Source organism: Onychomys torridus, chromosome 13 (genome assembly GCF_903995425.1).
Source record: "Onychomys torridus chromosome 13, mOncTor1.1, whole genome shotgun sequence".
Taxonomy (NCBI): Eukaryota; Metazoa; Chordata; class Mammalia; order Rodentia; family Cricetidae; genus Onychomys; species Onychomys torridus.
This window is the reverse complement of record NC_050455.1, coordinates 54,090,226-54,106,264: the sequence shown is the minus strand read 5'-3', so window position 1 is coordinate 54,106,264 and position 16,039 is coordinate 54,090,226. Positions and strand designations below refer to the sequence as shown.

Sequence of the window (16,039 nt, the reverse complement as noted above, 5' to 3'; positions counted from 1 at the left end):
GGTCCCCTCCCATTGGAGAGTTTCCAGTTATGTAAGTTGTTTGTCTACTTCTGATTGGTTGCATTTAAGTTTTGTTTTTCTTTAATATGCAAATGTATAAGTAATTCAACTTACGTTTTACTTAGGTTTTCAAATCAAGCAAAGCTAAGGTCATGTAGAAGGAAAACTCCAACTGTGTGGCTTTTTATGGTTTGGGCCTGGCCTCCATTTTAATACTTTAACACTATGGTCAACAGTACAGAAAAATCAAATCCAAGTCAAGAGAGAAAGGGAGAAGGAAGGAGAGGGGGAGAGAGAGGGAGGGAGAGGGAGGGAGGAGGGGAAGGGAGGGAGGGAGAGAGGGGTTGTTGTGTAAGTACAAAAAAATCATGATAGAATTGCTTTTATAACGAAGACTGTGGGGGTCCATCCCTTTATGGTCTTTTTCCAGAGTTCCAGAAAAGATGCTACAGCAGCAAAAATTAATCTGAGGGATTCTCTAATGAATCTACATACACGAAACTCTTTAGTCCATTCACGTTATTCTTCTGACTCAATTCTCTCTCTACACAGCTGCTTTTCTGCCCCCATACCTCGCTCCTTTCTTGCCTGATTCTCTCTACACTTCTCTGCTGTTCTCTGTATGTCTTGGTTCTCCATCTTAGTTCTCTCCAGGTCTCTGAGGTCTACAGTTACGTTCCCATGCCATCAGCAATACCCTGGCCGAAGCAAGGTCAAAGGGCTTGAATTCTTCCAGGGTCAAACAGAGGTGATGAGACCCACACAAAGAGCAGTGATAGTCACCGTCATTTACAACCCAAGGGGAGTGATTCCAGGAAGGTGGGGTCAACTAAGGGCTAAAATCAGTTAATCGATCAAAAAGGAGAATGTATGTGCTCACATCATATTCTTAGAAGTGGTTATTAAAATGTTAGGAGTTTTATGTCACTAAGTCATGAATAAAATAAAACTACCTTTTTTTCTCCTTTGGAGCCAAATCTGTCTCAGTATAATCTCGGCTGTGCCGTTTTTTTTTCTGGCAGAGAGGGTGAACTAGCTAGATAACCTGTGTCACAGCTTGATGTGCCTGGTACATAAAAGCCCTTTTGTTCTGAGTTAATTGTTAAAGGGGGACTTGGGCTATGGGAGACAGGAGGGTTTAAATTTAATTTACACAAGAACAAAGCTTTGTACCTAACATCTGCCTGGTCCTGGTGGTTGTCTCAGTATGGATATTTACCTTACTTCAGGAGACTAGCAGGTGGTCTGAATGCTTATCTATCTGGAGTCTGCCCTTGGATGTTTGAGAGGTGTCTCTGATAGAGATCTTTTGTCTGGAGATGGCCCTGGCTGGATACTGGCTCATGGAGATAATTACAGAAAAGCAGACTTCTTGGTGTAATGCTAAACAGGAGAACAAAAGCCTGGGGGTGTTATCCAAATACCCCAATAGGGGAAAATTGTGCCTAATGAATGATCAATCAAATGGGAAAGCTACAATAGCATACAAGAAATTCATTGTAGAAGACAGCTAATACATTCAAAAGCAGTACCACCAAGACTCCTTGAGTCTTGGCTTTATCCTCTGGAAGAGTTCTTTTTGCTAAAGTCAATTGAAATCCTACTTCATATTTCTGTGGCTTGCAGAACTTTTTATACTGAACAAGTTTATCTATACACATTGTACGCAGTAAATGTTCACAAAATCAGATTCACATTCCTTCCAAGAATCACAGATGGGCTGCGGTTCTCCTGGGTTTCAGTGGAAATGCTCATGGCCCAGCAGGCACTGGTCCCCACAGGCCCCACTTCAGCTCCTGCCATGGCCGCTCGATGAACAGGGTCAGGGCCAGCCCACAGAGGAAGGTCAGCACACAGTGTCCAGAGAAAAGATAGAACTGTGGACAAAGAGGGCACAGGGACAGCTTATTCCATCAGTCCCCCCATGTTTGGATCTGAGAGTACAGTGCTCCCATGCCATGAGGCAGAGCCAGGAATAAACGGCCCCAAACATTAGAACCGTTTACCCTGGACTGAAGCCCTTCCCCTCCCCACTACAGCTAAATCCTGGAGCAGAGCAACTCTAGAAAAGAGCAGCAAAAGCCAGCTCCTAACAAAGCCAGCTGTTTGCTTCGCTGCTCAAGAACAGCAAGTGGGCTGGGCGGTGGTGGCACACGCCTTTAATCTCAGCACTCGGGAGGCAGAGGCAGGTGGATCTCTGAGTTCGAGGCCAGCCTGGTCTACAGAGTGAGTTCCAGGAAAGGAGCAAAGCTACACAGAGAAACCCTGTCTCGAAAAACCAAAAAAGAAAGAAAGAAGGAAGGGAGGGAGGGAGGGAGGGAGGGAGGGAGGGAGGGAAGGAAGGAAGGGAGGGAGGAAGGAAGGAAGGAAGGAAGGATGAACAGCGAGTGGTGAAGCTAAGACAGGACCCAAGGCCAGGCCCTTGCTCACCATATTGGTGTCAGTATAGTGAAGAAGGGTCTCCTGCAGTCCATTATAAAGGATGATCACTATGGGATGGACGAGGTAGCAAGCGTAACTGATGCTAGCCGGGAGACTCCAGATGCCACAAGAAAGTACACGTGTCACCAGACCTGGAGAGAAGAGGGACAGAGTCACCAGACCCAGTGGGAAGAGGGGACAGAGTCACAGAGTAGCAAGCCTCTCTGTGGTGCTACCTGATACATTGCAGTATTCTCTTTTTAAAAGAGCATGTGGGGTGTGTGTGTGTGTGTGTGTGTGTGTGTGTGTGTGTGTGTGTGCATGTGTCTCTTGGAGGCCAGAAGAAGGTGTTGGATCCCCCAAAGCTAGAGCTAGAAGTGGTTATGTGAGCTGACCAACGTGAGTGCTGGAACCAAACCTAGGTCCTTCAGCAACAAACACTCCCAACCGCTGAGTCATCTCTCCTGCCCCTGCAGGCCCCTGTTGTGTCTCTTGACACCCCCTGGCCTCCTCCTGCCCCCACTCTATTGCAATGCCTTGCAAGAGAAGAATCCTTTCTTATCTATTGCTGGACCTCAAATACATAGAACATCATCTGGCACAAAACAAGTATACAAACACAGTTGTGCAACTCAATGACTAAACCTGGAAACACTCAGCCCAGCCCCCAACCACTGGTAACACCTGGGGTCCCTTTGGTGACTGTTTCCACAAGGCCTGGAAGATGCGTGTCCAATCAGCAAGCTTCAGCCACTTGTTTTCTCTTTAAGCCACGTGGTCCCACCATGTTGGCTGAGGCTGAGCAGTTTTTCCCCCTACAGCCTAATACTAAACTCATCCAATGATGTCCCTAGAGTACACAGCTGTCCTGCCCACTCCCCACCCCCACCCTCCACCTCCGGGCTCTGCTCCATGGCTTTAAGGATTCAAGGAAGTTTGGAAACAGATTTTTCTGGGTGGTGCCTGAGTGATGTTTGGTGGGTGATGTTTACCTCCTCCCTACCTCAGGCCAAATAGAGAAGTGGGGGAAGGAAATGCCAAGGGTCTTGAACATCGTTCTCTCTAATCGGGAGAAAATTCCTTCCTTTCTATATATGCCCGTCATCTGCTTGGCCCCTCTGCACAGCAAAAACCAACGGCACAAAAATATTTCCCCTGGTTATGGAAGGGGCCTTAGTGACTCGTTAACCTCCTCCCCTCAGGCAGAAACTGAGGCCTAAGGTGGGTGTGACCAGAGCCTTGTCCTCTGTCACTGTTAGTTATTTTGGCGCCCTTGCCCTTCGAGGAAACGTCCTGAACACGACAAGACCATAGAAGAGCTGTTTATTAATATAGGATAGGAAGAGACAGACGTGACAGGCCTGTGGGAAACACACACGTGGTCAAGAGAAAAGGAAGAGAGGAGAAGAGGAGACCGGTCCAAGAATGGCGCCGGCTTTTTAAAGAGTGGGCCGCGCATGCGTACAGGAACGCATGTGGCTACTCCACGCATGCGCGTAGATTACATGGCCGCGCGCTTTTTGCAGCCATGCAAAGCCACGGAGTCCTAGTCACTTGAGATGTTTTGACCCGGAAATGGCTATTTTGAACCGGAAATAACTAGGTGGTCTGCCAGGCAAGCCCAAACCTTGTCTTTCAGGACCTACCTTATAAGGTACATAAACCAGCACACAAAAATAATAGAGGAGAGTTACTTCCCCAAAGGATAGAGACAAAGAGTTCTTCCTGCTTTGGTATCAGTCATCCCTCCCTACCTCTGGATGCACACCTTATCTTTAACTTTGTCACTCACTGGAACAGGGTGTGAGCAGAGCCAGTGGCCCCCTCCTACCTCCATAGCCTTCCTGACAGGCAAAGATGACCCATCCCACAGCCGCTGCCCACAGGGTCCGATGGAGGGCCTGGTAGATGGCAGCAGCCATGGAAGAGGTGGGGGAGGTGTCATCCACTGCGTATGCCAGCAAGACAACTACAAACAGGGTCAGCAGAGAGAAAGTCCAGCCCAGCGTGGCCTGCACCTGAGGGGAACAAGGGGCAGTTCACAGCTCATGAATCACTGTACCTTTTGCACAGGCTCGCTTCTTGGGTGCCATATCTATCGCTTGAGATCTCTGTGTATAGACCTCAATCACTACAGATTTCACTAAAACAAAAGATCAGCTTAGTGGTGGACAGGGGTTAGGAACAATGCAGGTGAATGGAGTGTGTACCTATAAAGGGATGAGCTGAGCTGGGTGTGGTAGCATATGCCTATATCCTGTTGCTCAGGAGACCAAGGCAGGAGAACCGTGAGTTCAAAGCCAACTGGGCTACACAGAGAGATCAGACCTCAAAAAACAAATTGTAAAAAATAATAGCCCATTGAGCGACATAATGACTCTACATGTTCAACTGTCATCGGATCACTTTCTTCCTTTCTTTTTTTTTAGGATTTATTTATTTATTATGTATACAGAAGAGGGTGCCAGATCTCATTACAGATGGTTGTGAGCCACCATGTGGTTGCTGGGAATTGAACTCAGGACCTCTGGAGGAGCAGTCAGTGTTCTTTAACCTCTGAGCCATCTCTCCAGCTCCAAGATCACTTTCATGCACATACATATTTGCTCCCTACTAATCCACACATACCCCATCTTCCCTCCCTCTGGACACCTTCCCATCCTGATAGTCTCTCTCTGGAACAGGGTGTGAACCCAAGAACAGAGCCGGTGGCCCCCTCCTACCTCCATAGCCTTCCTGACAGGCAAAGATGACCCAGCCCACAGCTTGGGTGACAGAAGAGCCCTGCTCCTTGATTGCAGTGACATGTATAAATCTCTACACAGGACAGCAAATTCCAGTACTACACACACACACACACACACACACACACACACACACACACACACACACAAAGAAGTGCAGGAGAAGCTGGCTAAGGTCTAAGGTCCAGGAGTTGAGCCATGTAAGTTTCTGGGGATGATACTACACCACGGTTCCCTGGCATGGTGCCTGATGCACAGCCTGGCTGAAGGAGACGCAGGACCTCTCACACTGGTTTTTTGTTTGTTTGTTTGTTTGTTTTTACAATTTTCCACAAATAGATAATCAGTTCAGAATCAGTTAGAAGAGAACTTTCTTTTCCGATACTCCCTCTACTCCCAACGTCCCACTTTGTCCCTTAATCAAAAGGATGCCTCAATGGCTCAGAAGAGACCCCTTGAGGAGTTGGGAGGAGAGCAACTTCAAGCTCAAAGAACAGATGTGAGTTAAGTCCCATTCCCTGGCTTGGGTTCAAGTCCTGGATTTTATGCTACATGTCTTGATCTCTTCAGACCCAGACCTATCTTCCAAGGCTGTCTTGCTTCTCTATGCTCTAGCTCGTAAGCCACCATGACGACCAAGCTGAAATAATAAGCTCGTCTACCCTCTTGTCTTTGAGACCTACTTGGAGCTCAACTACCTGTCCTCGGTTGGCTGTAGAGAAGGAGAGGAAACTGTTGGGGAGTTCCTACTCTTTTAGTTTGAACTAAGTCAGTCTTAGGCCCTCACCCTTTGCTAAATCATTAGTGTTATCAAGTCTGCAATCTCAAGAAATACAGCTGATCCCACGCTGTCCTCCGCTCCTTGCCTTCCTGTCTGCTCACAGGGTCCTCCCTGTCTCATCCCCAGCAGCCACCGCGTGCTTGGCTTCCTCCAGGAGGAACCAGAGTCCTCCTACTTCCCAGCATTCAGTTTTGTTTCTTCAGTTCAGTCTGTATCCCAATTCCTTCCTCCCAACCCTGACACTACCCTTGACATGGTTCCCCAATGTTTCCCTCTGGCCCACCTTCTCCCCTTTGCTAATACCCTGTTCTTCCTGGAGCCTCGTGTTACCTGGGCTGTGTTCAGGGGTCTCTTTGATGGCTCTGTGTTATAGTCTACAGCTGGATAGTGCATTTCCAGAACATCAACATGCTGACATGTGAAAGATACATTCTTCTATACAGCCACTTGTCCTGATGCTTGCTTGTTCGTTGGGGTGAATTTTTGGTTTTTTGGTTTGGTTTGGTTTGGTTTGGGGGTTTTGTTTGTTTGTTGTTTTGTTTTGGGATTGGGGGAGGGTTGGTTTCTCAAAAGAGGGTTTCTCTGTGTAGTCTTGCCTGTCCTGGAACTTGCTCTGTATACCAGGTTGACCTCTAACTCACAAAGATCCACCTGCCTCTGCCTCCTGAATGCTTGGATTAAAAGCATGAGCCACCACACCCAGAAAATTCTATTTCTTGATGTTGCTGTGAGTCATATAAGTTTTCCCAAGGACCAGAGTCTCTTTTCTGAACTGTCTATGACAAATCCAAGGCCAATGGAGGTCATACAGAGCCCTTGGAGGGGCAACAGTTATGCCCGAATAGTGCAATCGGATTCTCGGTCCTTTAGCTCAGAAAGGAGGACAGGACTCTGGCTGGAAGAAAAGTCCTCCTCACCACAGTTTAGCATGGATGTACAACACACCGCATCACAGTAATGAATCCGGCAGCCTGGCTCCACCTCCACTTGGAAGAGCCAGGTGAGAGAGGCCTCGCCAATCCCAGCCAGACTGAGGCCCTTACAGGAGGGGGGGGGCGGGGAACCACAACATACCGTAGTTTTGAGAATGTTTGTAGGGTGGTCCGAATGCATGAACATGCTCAGGAAGAGGCCCACAAGGAACGGGCCACACCGGCAGTAGGGCTTGGTGTAATACTCTGAGAAATACAGCGCGGTCTCATTTTCACTGGAAACAAACAAAGAAGCAAGGCAGAAGCTCAGTTTTGAGCTGGATGAGGAAAAGGAAGTGTCCTCTGGGGTGATCCACAGGTCTAGAGTCAGATCTCCCAATAATGCAATAATGATCCACACACACAGTGACCACCTAGGCCCTGGACTCTAGGGCCTTGGGTCACAGCTGGCTTGTTTAAATTCTAAATTCCCTCGGGCTCCGTACCCAGATCTCAAAGACATGTGATGACTTCATTTGTTTTAAATCCTCCTTTGTGGTGGCTGATCCACTGCCTCTGGGAGTAAATGGAGTGCCCAGAAGGATCTGTGAGAATAGGGGAGTTCCAAATGAGCTGGAGACATTTGAAAGCTGGGACATGATGGTGAAGATTTTTAATCCCAGAACTTGAGAAGGAGAGGCAGGCAGATATTTTTTAGTTCTGGGCCAGCCTGATCTATATAGCTAGTTTCAGGACAGCTGGGCTGCATTGAGAGACCCTGTCTCCAAAAAGAAAGAAAAGGAGAGAGAGAGAGAGAGAGAGAGAGAGAGAGAGAGAGAGAGAGAGAGAAGAAGAAGAAGAAGAAGAAGAAGAAGAAGAAGAAGAAGAAGAAGAAGAAGAAGAAGAAAAGCACACTATTCAATGCTGTGATTGCCAAGTTACGCCCCCTGGCACCACCAGCAGCAGCCTGTTAAACCTGAGAACCCATTAGGAAGCCAAACTCATGACTCCCCCAAGAACACTGATGAGGAGGAAGCTGGCAGTGGACATGCATGGTAACACACCCTCCAAGTGATCTCATTGTCCCTTGAGTTTGAAAAGCCCTGCCCACAGTGTCCATTGCAGATGTCCAGCTGACACCAAGACCCACAAAATCTGAATCTGGACGTGGGACCCGCGGCTAAAGATTGTCAAAGTTCCCTGGCACTCTAAAGTACAGACAAGCTCGAGAATGCGTGCTGGGAAGCTTTCACTGTTTCCCACAGAGGCTGGAAGATACATTCAACTGAGACCCCCTTGATGTCCACACAGGGATGATCAGAGGTGGAAAGTTGCTGGAAGATCAGTGGGTGGCTCTCCAGCTCTGACCAGGAACTCTTTAAAGCATCATTTCCCTGGGCACCAGCCCCAGGAAGTCTAGTCAATTGGTCCAAGTTAGGACTGGAAGCCTCTGTTGGACCTAAAAACTGCAGTGGTGGTACATACCTCAGCCCAGCAGTGGGGAGACTACTGCTAGAAGATTGTGAGTTCAAGGCCAGCCTGCATTGCTCAGTGTGTTTGAGGCCAGCCTGAGCTACAGAGTGAGACACTATAAAGAAAAATAAAATAGAAAACCAAAAAAAAAATCCCAACAAATAAATACTCCCCAAGGGACTCTAATGAGCCCCTAGAGGTAAGAACCGTGGGGCTACACATAAGTAAGCGGTCTCCCCTGCCGCCAGGGCACCCACAAAAGCAAACAATGTAAAGGCACATGCTCTCCTATCCAGGAGGCTTGCAGTGAAGTCATTGCACTTATATTTAGTTCTGGGCCATGGTGTGTGTGTGTGTGTGTGTGTGTGTGTGTGTGTGTGTGTGTGTGTGTGTGTCTGAGACAGAGAGTTTCAGAGAGCATACATAGGTCCCTGTGCTTGCCTGCAGACACTGACTTTGCTATCTTCCTAGCTCTTCTAGGCTTATGAGTTTTTTGGGGGGGGGGGGGGGGGGGGAAGGTTGTTTTGTTTTGTCTTGTTTTTCAAGACAAGGTTTCTCCGTGTAGTTTTGGTTCCTGTCCTGGATCTCGCTCTGTAGACCAGGCTGGTCTTGAACTCACAGAGATCCCCCTGCCTCTGCCTCTGCCTCTGCCTCTGCCACCCAAGTACTGGGATTAAATGCCCGGGTAGGCTTATGATTTTATTGGGAGGTCAGGAAGGGCTGCTTTGGAAAATGTGACATTTGCATGGACATCTGGAAAGTCCATGCTGGGGGCAACCCTGACAGATCTCAGACGCTAATGGAAGATTGTTCTAGACTGAGCAAACAGCAGAACCACAGGCTCCGATGTGGTTGGTCTGCAGTCAGCAAATAACAGGTTGCAGCCAGGTGGCTTTGGGACGAATCTGAGCTTCCGGCTGGCTCACCTGATTTTCACGCCTGCAGTGCTGACTGCTGTATTGAGAAGATTCTAGCTCCTGTTTATTATACATGGACTTCTATGGCAGGATCAGAAGCAGCTTGTTGTGAAGGCAAAAGATCTCTGAGAAGTAGATCCTAAGTTCAAATAGCACCTATGCTAGCCCTTAGCTGCTGTGTGACCTTGAACTTCATCATGGGTTCAGTTTCCCCATCCAGCAAGAGATCTGCTATACTAAGGGAGAACCCCATCTCAGCCACATGGGGGTGCTCCTGTCCTCTGAGAAGCATTTTCTTGAGTCAAATACATGTTAGAGGACCCACGCCTACAAGTTGAAAGGTTGGGAAATTCAGAACTTTTATCCGGATCAAAGGTGTATAACTCAATTTTTCCAATAAGTTGATAGGACAAACAGCCTGATGACTCTGCAGACCTCTCTGGGATACCCTGGCCCTGGTGAGGTCAGGCAGGGGACCAAGAGGACCAGGTTGGAACTGTGTTACCTGGCTGCTGATGGAGACGCCACCGGGAGTTTATAAGCCAACGTGAGCAGAGCAGTGGCAGTGAAAGATGTCAGGAACAGCAGAGCCCCGAGGAGGACAAGGACACGTTTATTTCTGTAGATGAGAGGGCAGGAGAGAATGCCTTTCGGTTGCCTTCCTCATAGCATGGATGAGGTGCTACAACCCCAAGAGCCCTGGGGCCTTGCTTTCAAGGGAGAAAGCAGGGACTTCAATGGAGCAGAGGAAGCTGGGCTGACTGGAAGTTCCTGAACTGCCTGATCTTGACCACTGACCAGCAGTGGGACTGTGGACAGGACCTTGAACTTGGGTTTCTCTTCTAGACAGGGCTAGGAATAGCATCCTTGCCTGCCCTGCCCAGAAGCTTGTTCGGTGGCTCAAAAGGAGACCATTCTTGGAAACATTGCTTGTCATCTACGGAGCACGCTCGCTATATGGACATGAGTGGTGGTTGACGTAGAAGTAAATTGAGTTGTCCAAGGCAGGATGGGACACGGATAGGACACAGCCACCCACTCCAGGGAAGGGGAGGGAGAACAGAACAGGGAAGGGAGCCCAGCTCTCCTTGCCAGCATAACCCTGAGACAAATGTCGATGTGGGAGGCTCGCGTGGGAGCGGAGAAGAGAAGCAGGAAGGCAGGGAGAGCCAATACAGGGTAAGCTGTTGAGGTAGCCAACACTCAGTTCTTCCGGCATGTTCTATAGCTTTACATAATATGCCTCAGCACGGTCTGAGGAGATGAAGGAAAAAAGGATTTCCCCAATATCTTCTGTTCCACAGGTGGCTACACACATTAATTCCTGCAGACTCCGGGGTTGTACATGGAGGAGACCCAGCTTTCATATACTGCAGGATTCTGCGGCAGGGAAAAAGGCTGAGGACGCCGGCTCTAAGTGAGGCACTGTCCAGTTACTCAGAACAGAACTGGGCAGATGGGGTCTATAAGGATCCGCTGTGGCCCAGAAATGTGGACACTCATGTCTCCATCTTTTAAAAGCAGTTTCCCATTGTGACTAAAGAGTTTTCAAGACATTCATGCCCTTTGACCCACTGATTCCCCCTCAGGATATGCATTTGGAAGGAACACTGGAGTTGGAGACAAATGGTTGTCATGAAAATATTCATGGGAAGTTATTTATGAAAGCATAACATTGGAAACAATCCAAGGATATAACAGTGAGAGAAGATACAAGTAAATTATACTTCATTCAGGAGATTAAATGTTAGGCAGACATTACAGTTATGTTTACAATCAGGAAAATAATATAGTAAAACTATTTTTAAAAGCTGTGGAGGAGCATGCTTTCATCTTTAAAAAAAAAAAATTGAGCAGGAAAAAAAAATCAAAAAGACAGCACCAGAATTTTAACAGTGAACCTAGTTTGCCATGAGTGATGGACTGGAGTGAATATTTTCCTTCCTCTTAATCCTAATGTTTCCTAAATTGAACACATATTTTAACAAGGAGGAATAATAAATTTCTTTTTTAAATGGCACACTATAAATCTCCCCGCGAATTACTGCGACTGTGAAACGTTTCTAAAGCTAACACGATTAAGGTGACAGATACGGGCTGTGAGGTGGCAGGTACATTGACACATGGCTAAGGGCACTGTAAATTACTTCCCTCTTCCCAGGGAGCAATTTCCCTGTATGTAACAAACACTTAGGAATCACTGCCACCCTTTAACCTGGTGATTCCACATAGAAATATGTCTCCATGGAAAGAGCGACAAGGAAAGTAGAGTGTTCAAAGGCAGTCATCACAGTGCCATTTATAATCATGAAAAATTGGGCACCATCTAGATACCCAGCCATAAAAACGGAATATAAATCCCGCAACTGTCAGGTATGTGGGCTGTGTCAATATGTGGATATGTGTATGTGAACAGCTGGGGTGGAAAATGCTGAGCACTGGGTATTCTACACACCGGTGATAAATCTGGGAAAACATGCTGATTTATACGTGGCTGCCAGAAGACGTGGAAGGAAGGGAACGGTGCCTCCCGATCTGGAAAGTTAATTTCCTTCGTTTTAAAAAAGCTGCTTTTTACAAAGCTGGAACATATCTGAGATATGTTCCGGGCCAAAGGACCCATGGAGGGGAGGGAGGGAGGGGCATCTCAGACCCACTTTCCATGGACGAAGAAGATCAGCGGCGTCAGGAGGTGGAACTGGAAGTCGCTGGCGAGGTACCAAGTCCAGCCATGGCACTGGGGGAAAAGGAGAAGTAAATGTGACTCCTCCCTTCAAGGTACCAGTGCTGTAGAGTGTCTGCAGTCTGGCCTGTTGAGCAGGTGGGCGGGGCAGCGTCCATGGGAAGAGGAACTAGATACCCTCTATCCTTCCTCAAATCAGCCTTCGGACCATGCCTGATGACAGGTCTCATGGAGATTCAGACACATTTCTCTCTTGTTTCTAAAAACCAACATAGCTTGTCTCCTAGGACAGCCATGGGAACGGACTGGGGTCATGATTCAGGAATGCAGGAGGTGGGCTGTCCTCATGGTGTGACTGGAATTCCAAGAAGCCAGAGAAGTCCTTTCCCTTGCCTGGTTCCCACTCCCAGCTCTAGGTGGAGAAATTGTGTTCTTTTGAAAGCAAATATTTGGCTCACACTCAGAGTTCCCACTAGAACCAACATGGATGAGGGGGGCACGACCTACTCTCCATGCTTGTGGTAAATGAAGCCAACCACACATCATAAGGAAATTCCTAGGGGCAAATTTCCTGTCCCAGGGCCCAAAGGAGCCCAAACTTCCTCAGCATAGAGGGAAGCTTTGTCCACAGTTTAAAAGACACTTTTGAAGCGGGGCCGTGGTAGTGCACACCTTTAATCCCAGCACACTCGGGAGGCAGAGGCAGGCGGATCTCTGTGAGTTCCAGGCCAGCCTAGGCTACAGAGTGAGTTCCAGGAAAGGTGCAAAGCTACACAGAAAAACCCTGTCTCAAAAAACCAAAATGAAACAAAAAAGACACCTTTGCCATGGAAAAAGTATGAATGCTCAAGCTTGAGAGCCATGGCACCTTGCTTCCAAAAAACCTAAGGTAGGCTTTCACTCAAAGAGCTCCTGTCCTTGCCCTTGATTTTTTTAATGGCCCAAGCTAGTCTGCATCCAGGAAAACGGCCCCACCTGTCTCCTGGGACCACAGACATGCCCTCACCTGCAAGAGGTCAGCATGGATCATGATGCCCTGTCAAAACTACTGGGCTTGGCCATCTCATAAGTGAGTGGTTACAGGCGAGAATTAGGGAGGACTTTAGGACATGACTGAGTTATAGCTTTTTCTTTCACTTCAAGTTCATTATTGTCCCATTATATGTGTATTATTATTATTGTTGTTGTTGTTTTGTCAATTTGATACAAGCCAGCATCTTCTGGGAAGAGGGAACTTACTGAGGAAATGCCTACAGTAGATTGACCTATAGGTGTGTCTGTGGGGACATTTTTTTTTAGATTTATTTACTTTATGTATATGAGTACTCTATCTGCATGTACACTTATATGCTAGAAGATAGCATCAGGTGCCATTATAGATGGTTGTGAGTCACCATGTGGTTGCTGGGAATTGAACTCAGGACCTCTGGAAGAGCAGCCAGTGCTCTTAACCACTGAGCCATCTCTCCAGCCCGGGGAAACAGTTTCTTGATTGATGACTGATGTGGGAGGGTCCAGTTCCACTGTGGGTGGTACCAACCCCTAGGCAGGTGATCCTGGGATATGTAAGAAAGCAGGCTGAGCAAGCCATGGGGAGCAACCAAGTGTCCATAGTCTCTACTTTGGTTCCTGCCTGGAGATCCTGCCCTGATTTCTCTCGGTGATGAGACTGCGACCCAGGATGTCTAAGCCAAATAAACGCTTTCCTTCCCAGGTTGTTTCTGGCCAATGTGTTTTCATCACAACGACAGAAAACAAACTGAAGTAATTATGAAGATTTGAATTACGTAGACATAGATCTGAACCAGCTCTGTCCAGACTGGACTGAAATTGACTCAGAGTTCACCAAGGTGGGGTGGGCGTGGGGCACTGCTGTGATGTTTCACCCCAGCATAGGCCCCCTGTGTGAAGGCAAAGAAACTGTCCCTTCCAGTGTGGTGACCTGGACTAGTTTAGGATCACGTGGAGAGGGAGCTGCCCCGAGACCCACACAGTCCACTCTCATTAACACACCGCAGCCCATTCTTACTTACAACAAGGACCCCTACACCAGCTGGTGCCATACCCCTAAAACCACCATGGAGATGGGCTTAGGTTGGCCCTTGGGAAACTGGCCAGACCATGTGACTGAGACACCCTGTGTCCACCCATATGCCCTTGCAAATCGGCTCTTGGGAACTCACGGCATTCTGAACAGACACGAAGTTATTCAGCAGCAGCAGATTCGTCCACCAGACTTGCCGGCAGTTATCCCAGTGGAACTGCGGAACCTCCCAGACAGGTCCCCAGGGAACCAAGGAGAAGAGTCCAACCAGCAAGCACACTGAGTACAGATGAAGAAGCTGCAACCTGGAGAGAGATACGGGAGAGATGATGACACCGGGCAGGTGCCATGGACTCACCTCCGTGGGCACACAGGAGACGGGAGGGATGCTTTCACAAGCCCGTGACCCCGGTGGGCAGCCTCAAGGGCCCACAGTCTTGCTGAGCGGCCCATCGAGGGCTGCCACAAAGGCAGGAGGACCGATGCTGGCTGCCAAAGCCATTTATGTCACCATTGCAATGGAAGCTTTCAGGATTCCTAAAACTTGAGATAATCCTGTTGGGTAGCTCTTACTCCATCTCAAATTACAGCCCAGAGACGTCAGAGAGACTCGCTTACAGTCACTCATCCGTAAGATGGGTACAGCTCATGTTCTTCCCATGTGTCCTATGAGACAGAAACTTCTTTCCTCTTCTTCCTTTCTTTCTTCTTTGCCGTACACTTTTTCATCCTTCTAAGCAGGATTTGACACAGCTACGGACTGATGATTAATACACAGGGTCCAGGACTGGGCACGTGACTCAGTTGGTAGAGTCCTTTTCTAGCGTGCACAGGACCCTGGGCTTTTGATCCCTGGTTCGACATAAACTGGATATGCTATGTTAGTACATGCCTGTCATCCCACAACCCAGCAGGATCAGAAGTTCAAGACCATCCTCGACTACACTGTGAGAAAGAGGCCAGTTTGGGCTACATGAGACCCTGTCCCAAATAAAGAAAGAAAGAAAAGTAAAAAAATACATATATACACTGTCTTAGTTAGGTTTCTATTGCTGTGAAGAGACACTATGACCAAAGCAACTCTTGGCAGCTTATAGTTTCAGAGGTTCAGCCCATTATCATCATGGAGGGGAGCATGGCAGAATGCAGGCAGATGTGGTACTGGCTACATTTTGATATGCAGGCCACAGGAAGTTGACTGAAAATTGGGCAGTATCCTGAGCATAGGAAACCTCAAAGCCTGCCCCTACAGTGACACACTTCCTCCAAAAAGGTCACACCCACTCCAACAAAGCCACACCTCCTAATAGTGCCACTCCCTCTGAGTTTACGAGGGGGGTGGGCAATTACAGTCAAACTACTACATAAATGGTCCAGATCAGTGGGATGCAAAAGAAATAGAATAAGACAATCTGCCACTCACCAGGCATTTCCCAGTTCCTGCTCTTCTAAAGATAAAGAAAAATTGACACAAAGAACTTAAATATTGCTTCTTTAGCTGATAGACTCAAAATATGATCATTAAAGAATATTAACCAACATAAAATGTATTAGGAAGCTAGCTGCTTCTTTGAGTACATAGTATCTCTCAGTTGACCACTGTGTCCAGCAACTGCAGATTGGACCGCACATATGGAAAGTTGGAAGAGAAGACGTGGTTGGAAGGGATGCACGATTGTGGCATGGGGTGGGGCTAAAGTCAGAGCCCTTGCTGATTGGTTGGCTGGATTCTGCAGACAGACTCTTTTTTTATGTATTTCAGAATGATCTCAAACTCTTGATCCTCCTGCCTCTGCCCTCCTGACGCTGTGATTTCAGGCAGGCACCACCATGCCCCACAGGAGCCTTCTTTTATGGCTTTCCATTTTTCGCATGTGTATGAGGTGTGCATGTGTGTGTACATATGTTTTTGCATGTGTGTGGGCACACACGAGTCAGGGTCGGTGTGCATGTGTGTGACTGAGCATGCGGAGGCCCAAGATTGTAGGGGACTTGTCCTTTATCACTCTTCCACTGTATCCATGGAGACAAGGTATCTCAATCAAACCCAGAGCTTGCTGATTTG

General features: G+C 47.8%; 1 protein-coding gene across 1 annotated transcript in view; it reads right to left on the bottom strand.

Annotated features, from left to right (window-relative positions):
- Nucleotides 1-811: 811 nt before the first annotated feature.
- The window catches only part of LOC118594446 (O-acyltransferase like protein), a 50,185-nt gene continuing 34,957 nt past the window's right edge, over nucleotides 812-16,039 (bottom strand). The window contains exons 9-15 of the mRNA XM_036204302.1: nucleotides 14,114-14,279; nucleotides 11,905-11,984; nucleotides 9,753-9,866; nucleotides 7,021-7,153; nucleotides 4,253-4,439; nucleotides 2,431-2,573; nucleotides 812-1,877 (exon numbers count right to left, since the gene is read on the bottom strand). Coding sequence (XP_036060195.1) covers nucleotides 1,752-1,877; nucleotides 2,431-2,573; nucleotides 4,253-4,439; nucleotides 7,021-7,153; nucleotides 9,753-9,866; nucleotides 11,905-11,984; nucleotides 14,114-14,279 — 949 coding nt within the window. The 3' untranslated portion in view covers nucleotides 812-1,751. The remainder of the gene's footprint in view (nucleotides 1,878-2,430; nucleotides 2,574-4,252; nucleotides 4,440-7,020; nucleotides 7,154-9,752; nucleotides 9,867-11,904; nucleotides 11,985-14,113; nucleotides 14,280-16,039) is intronic.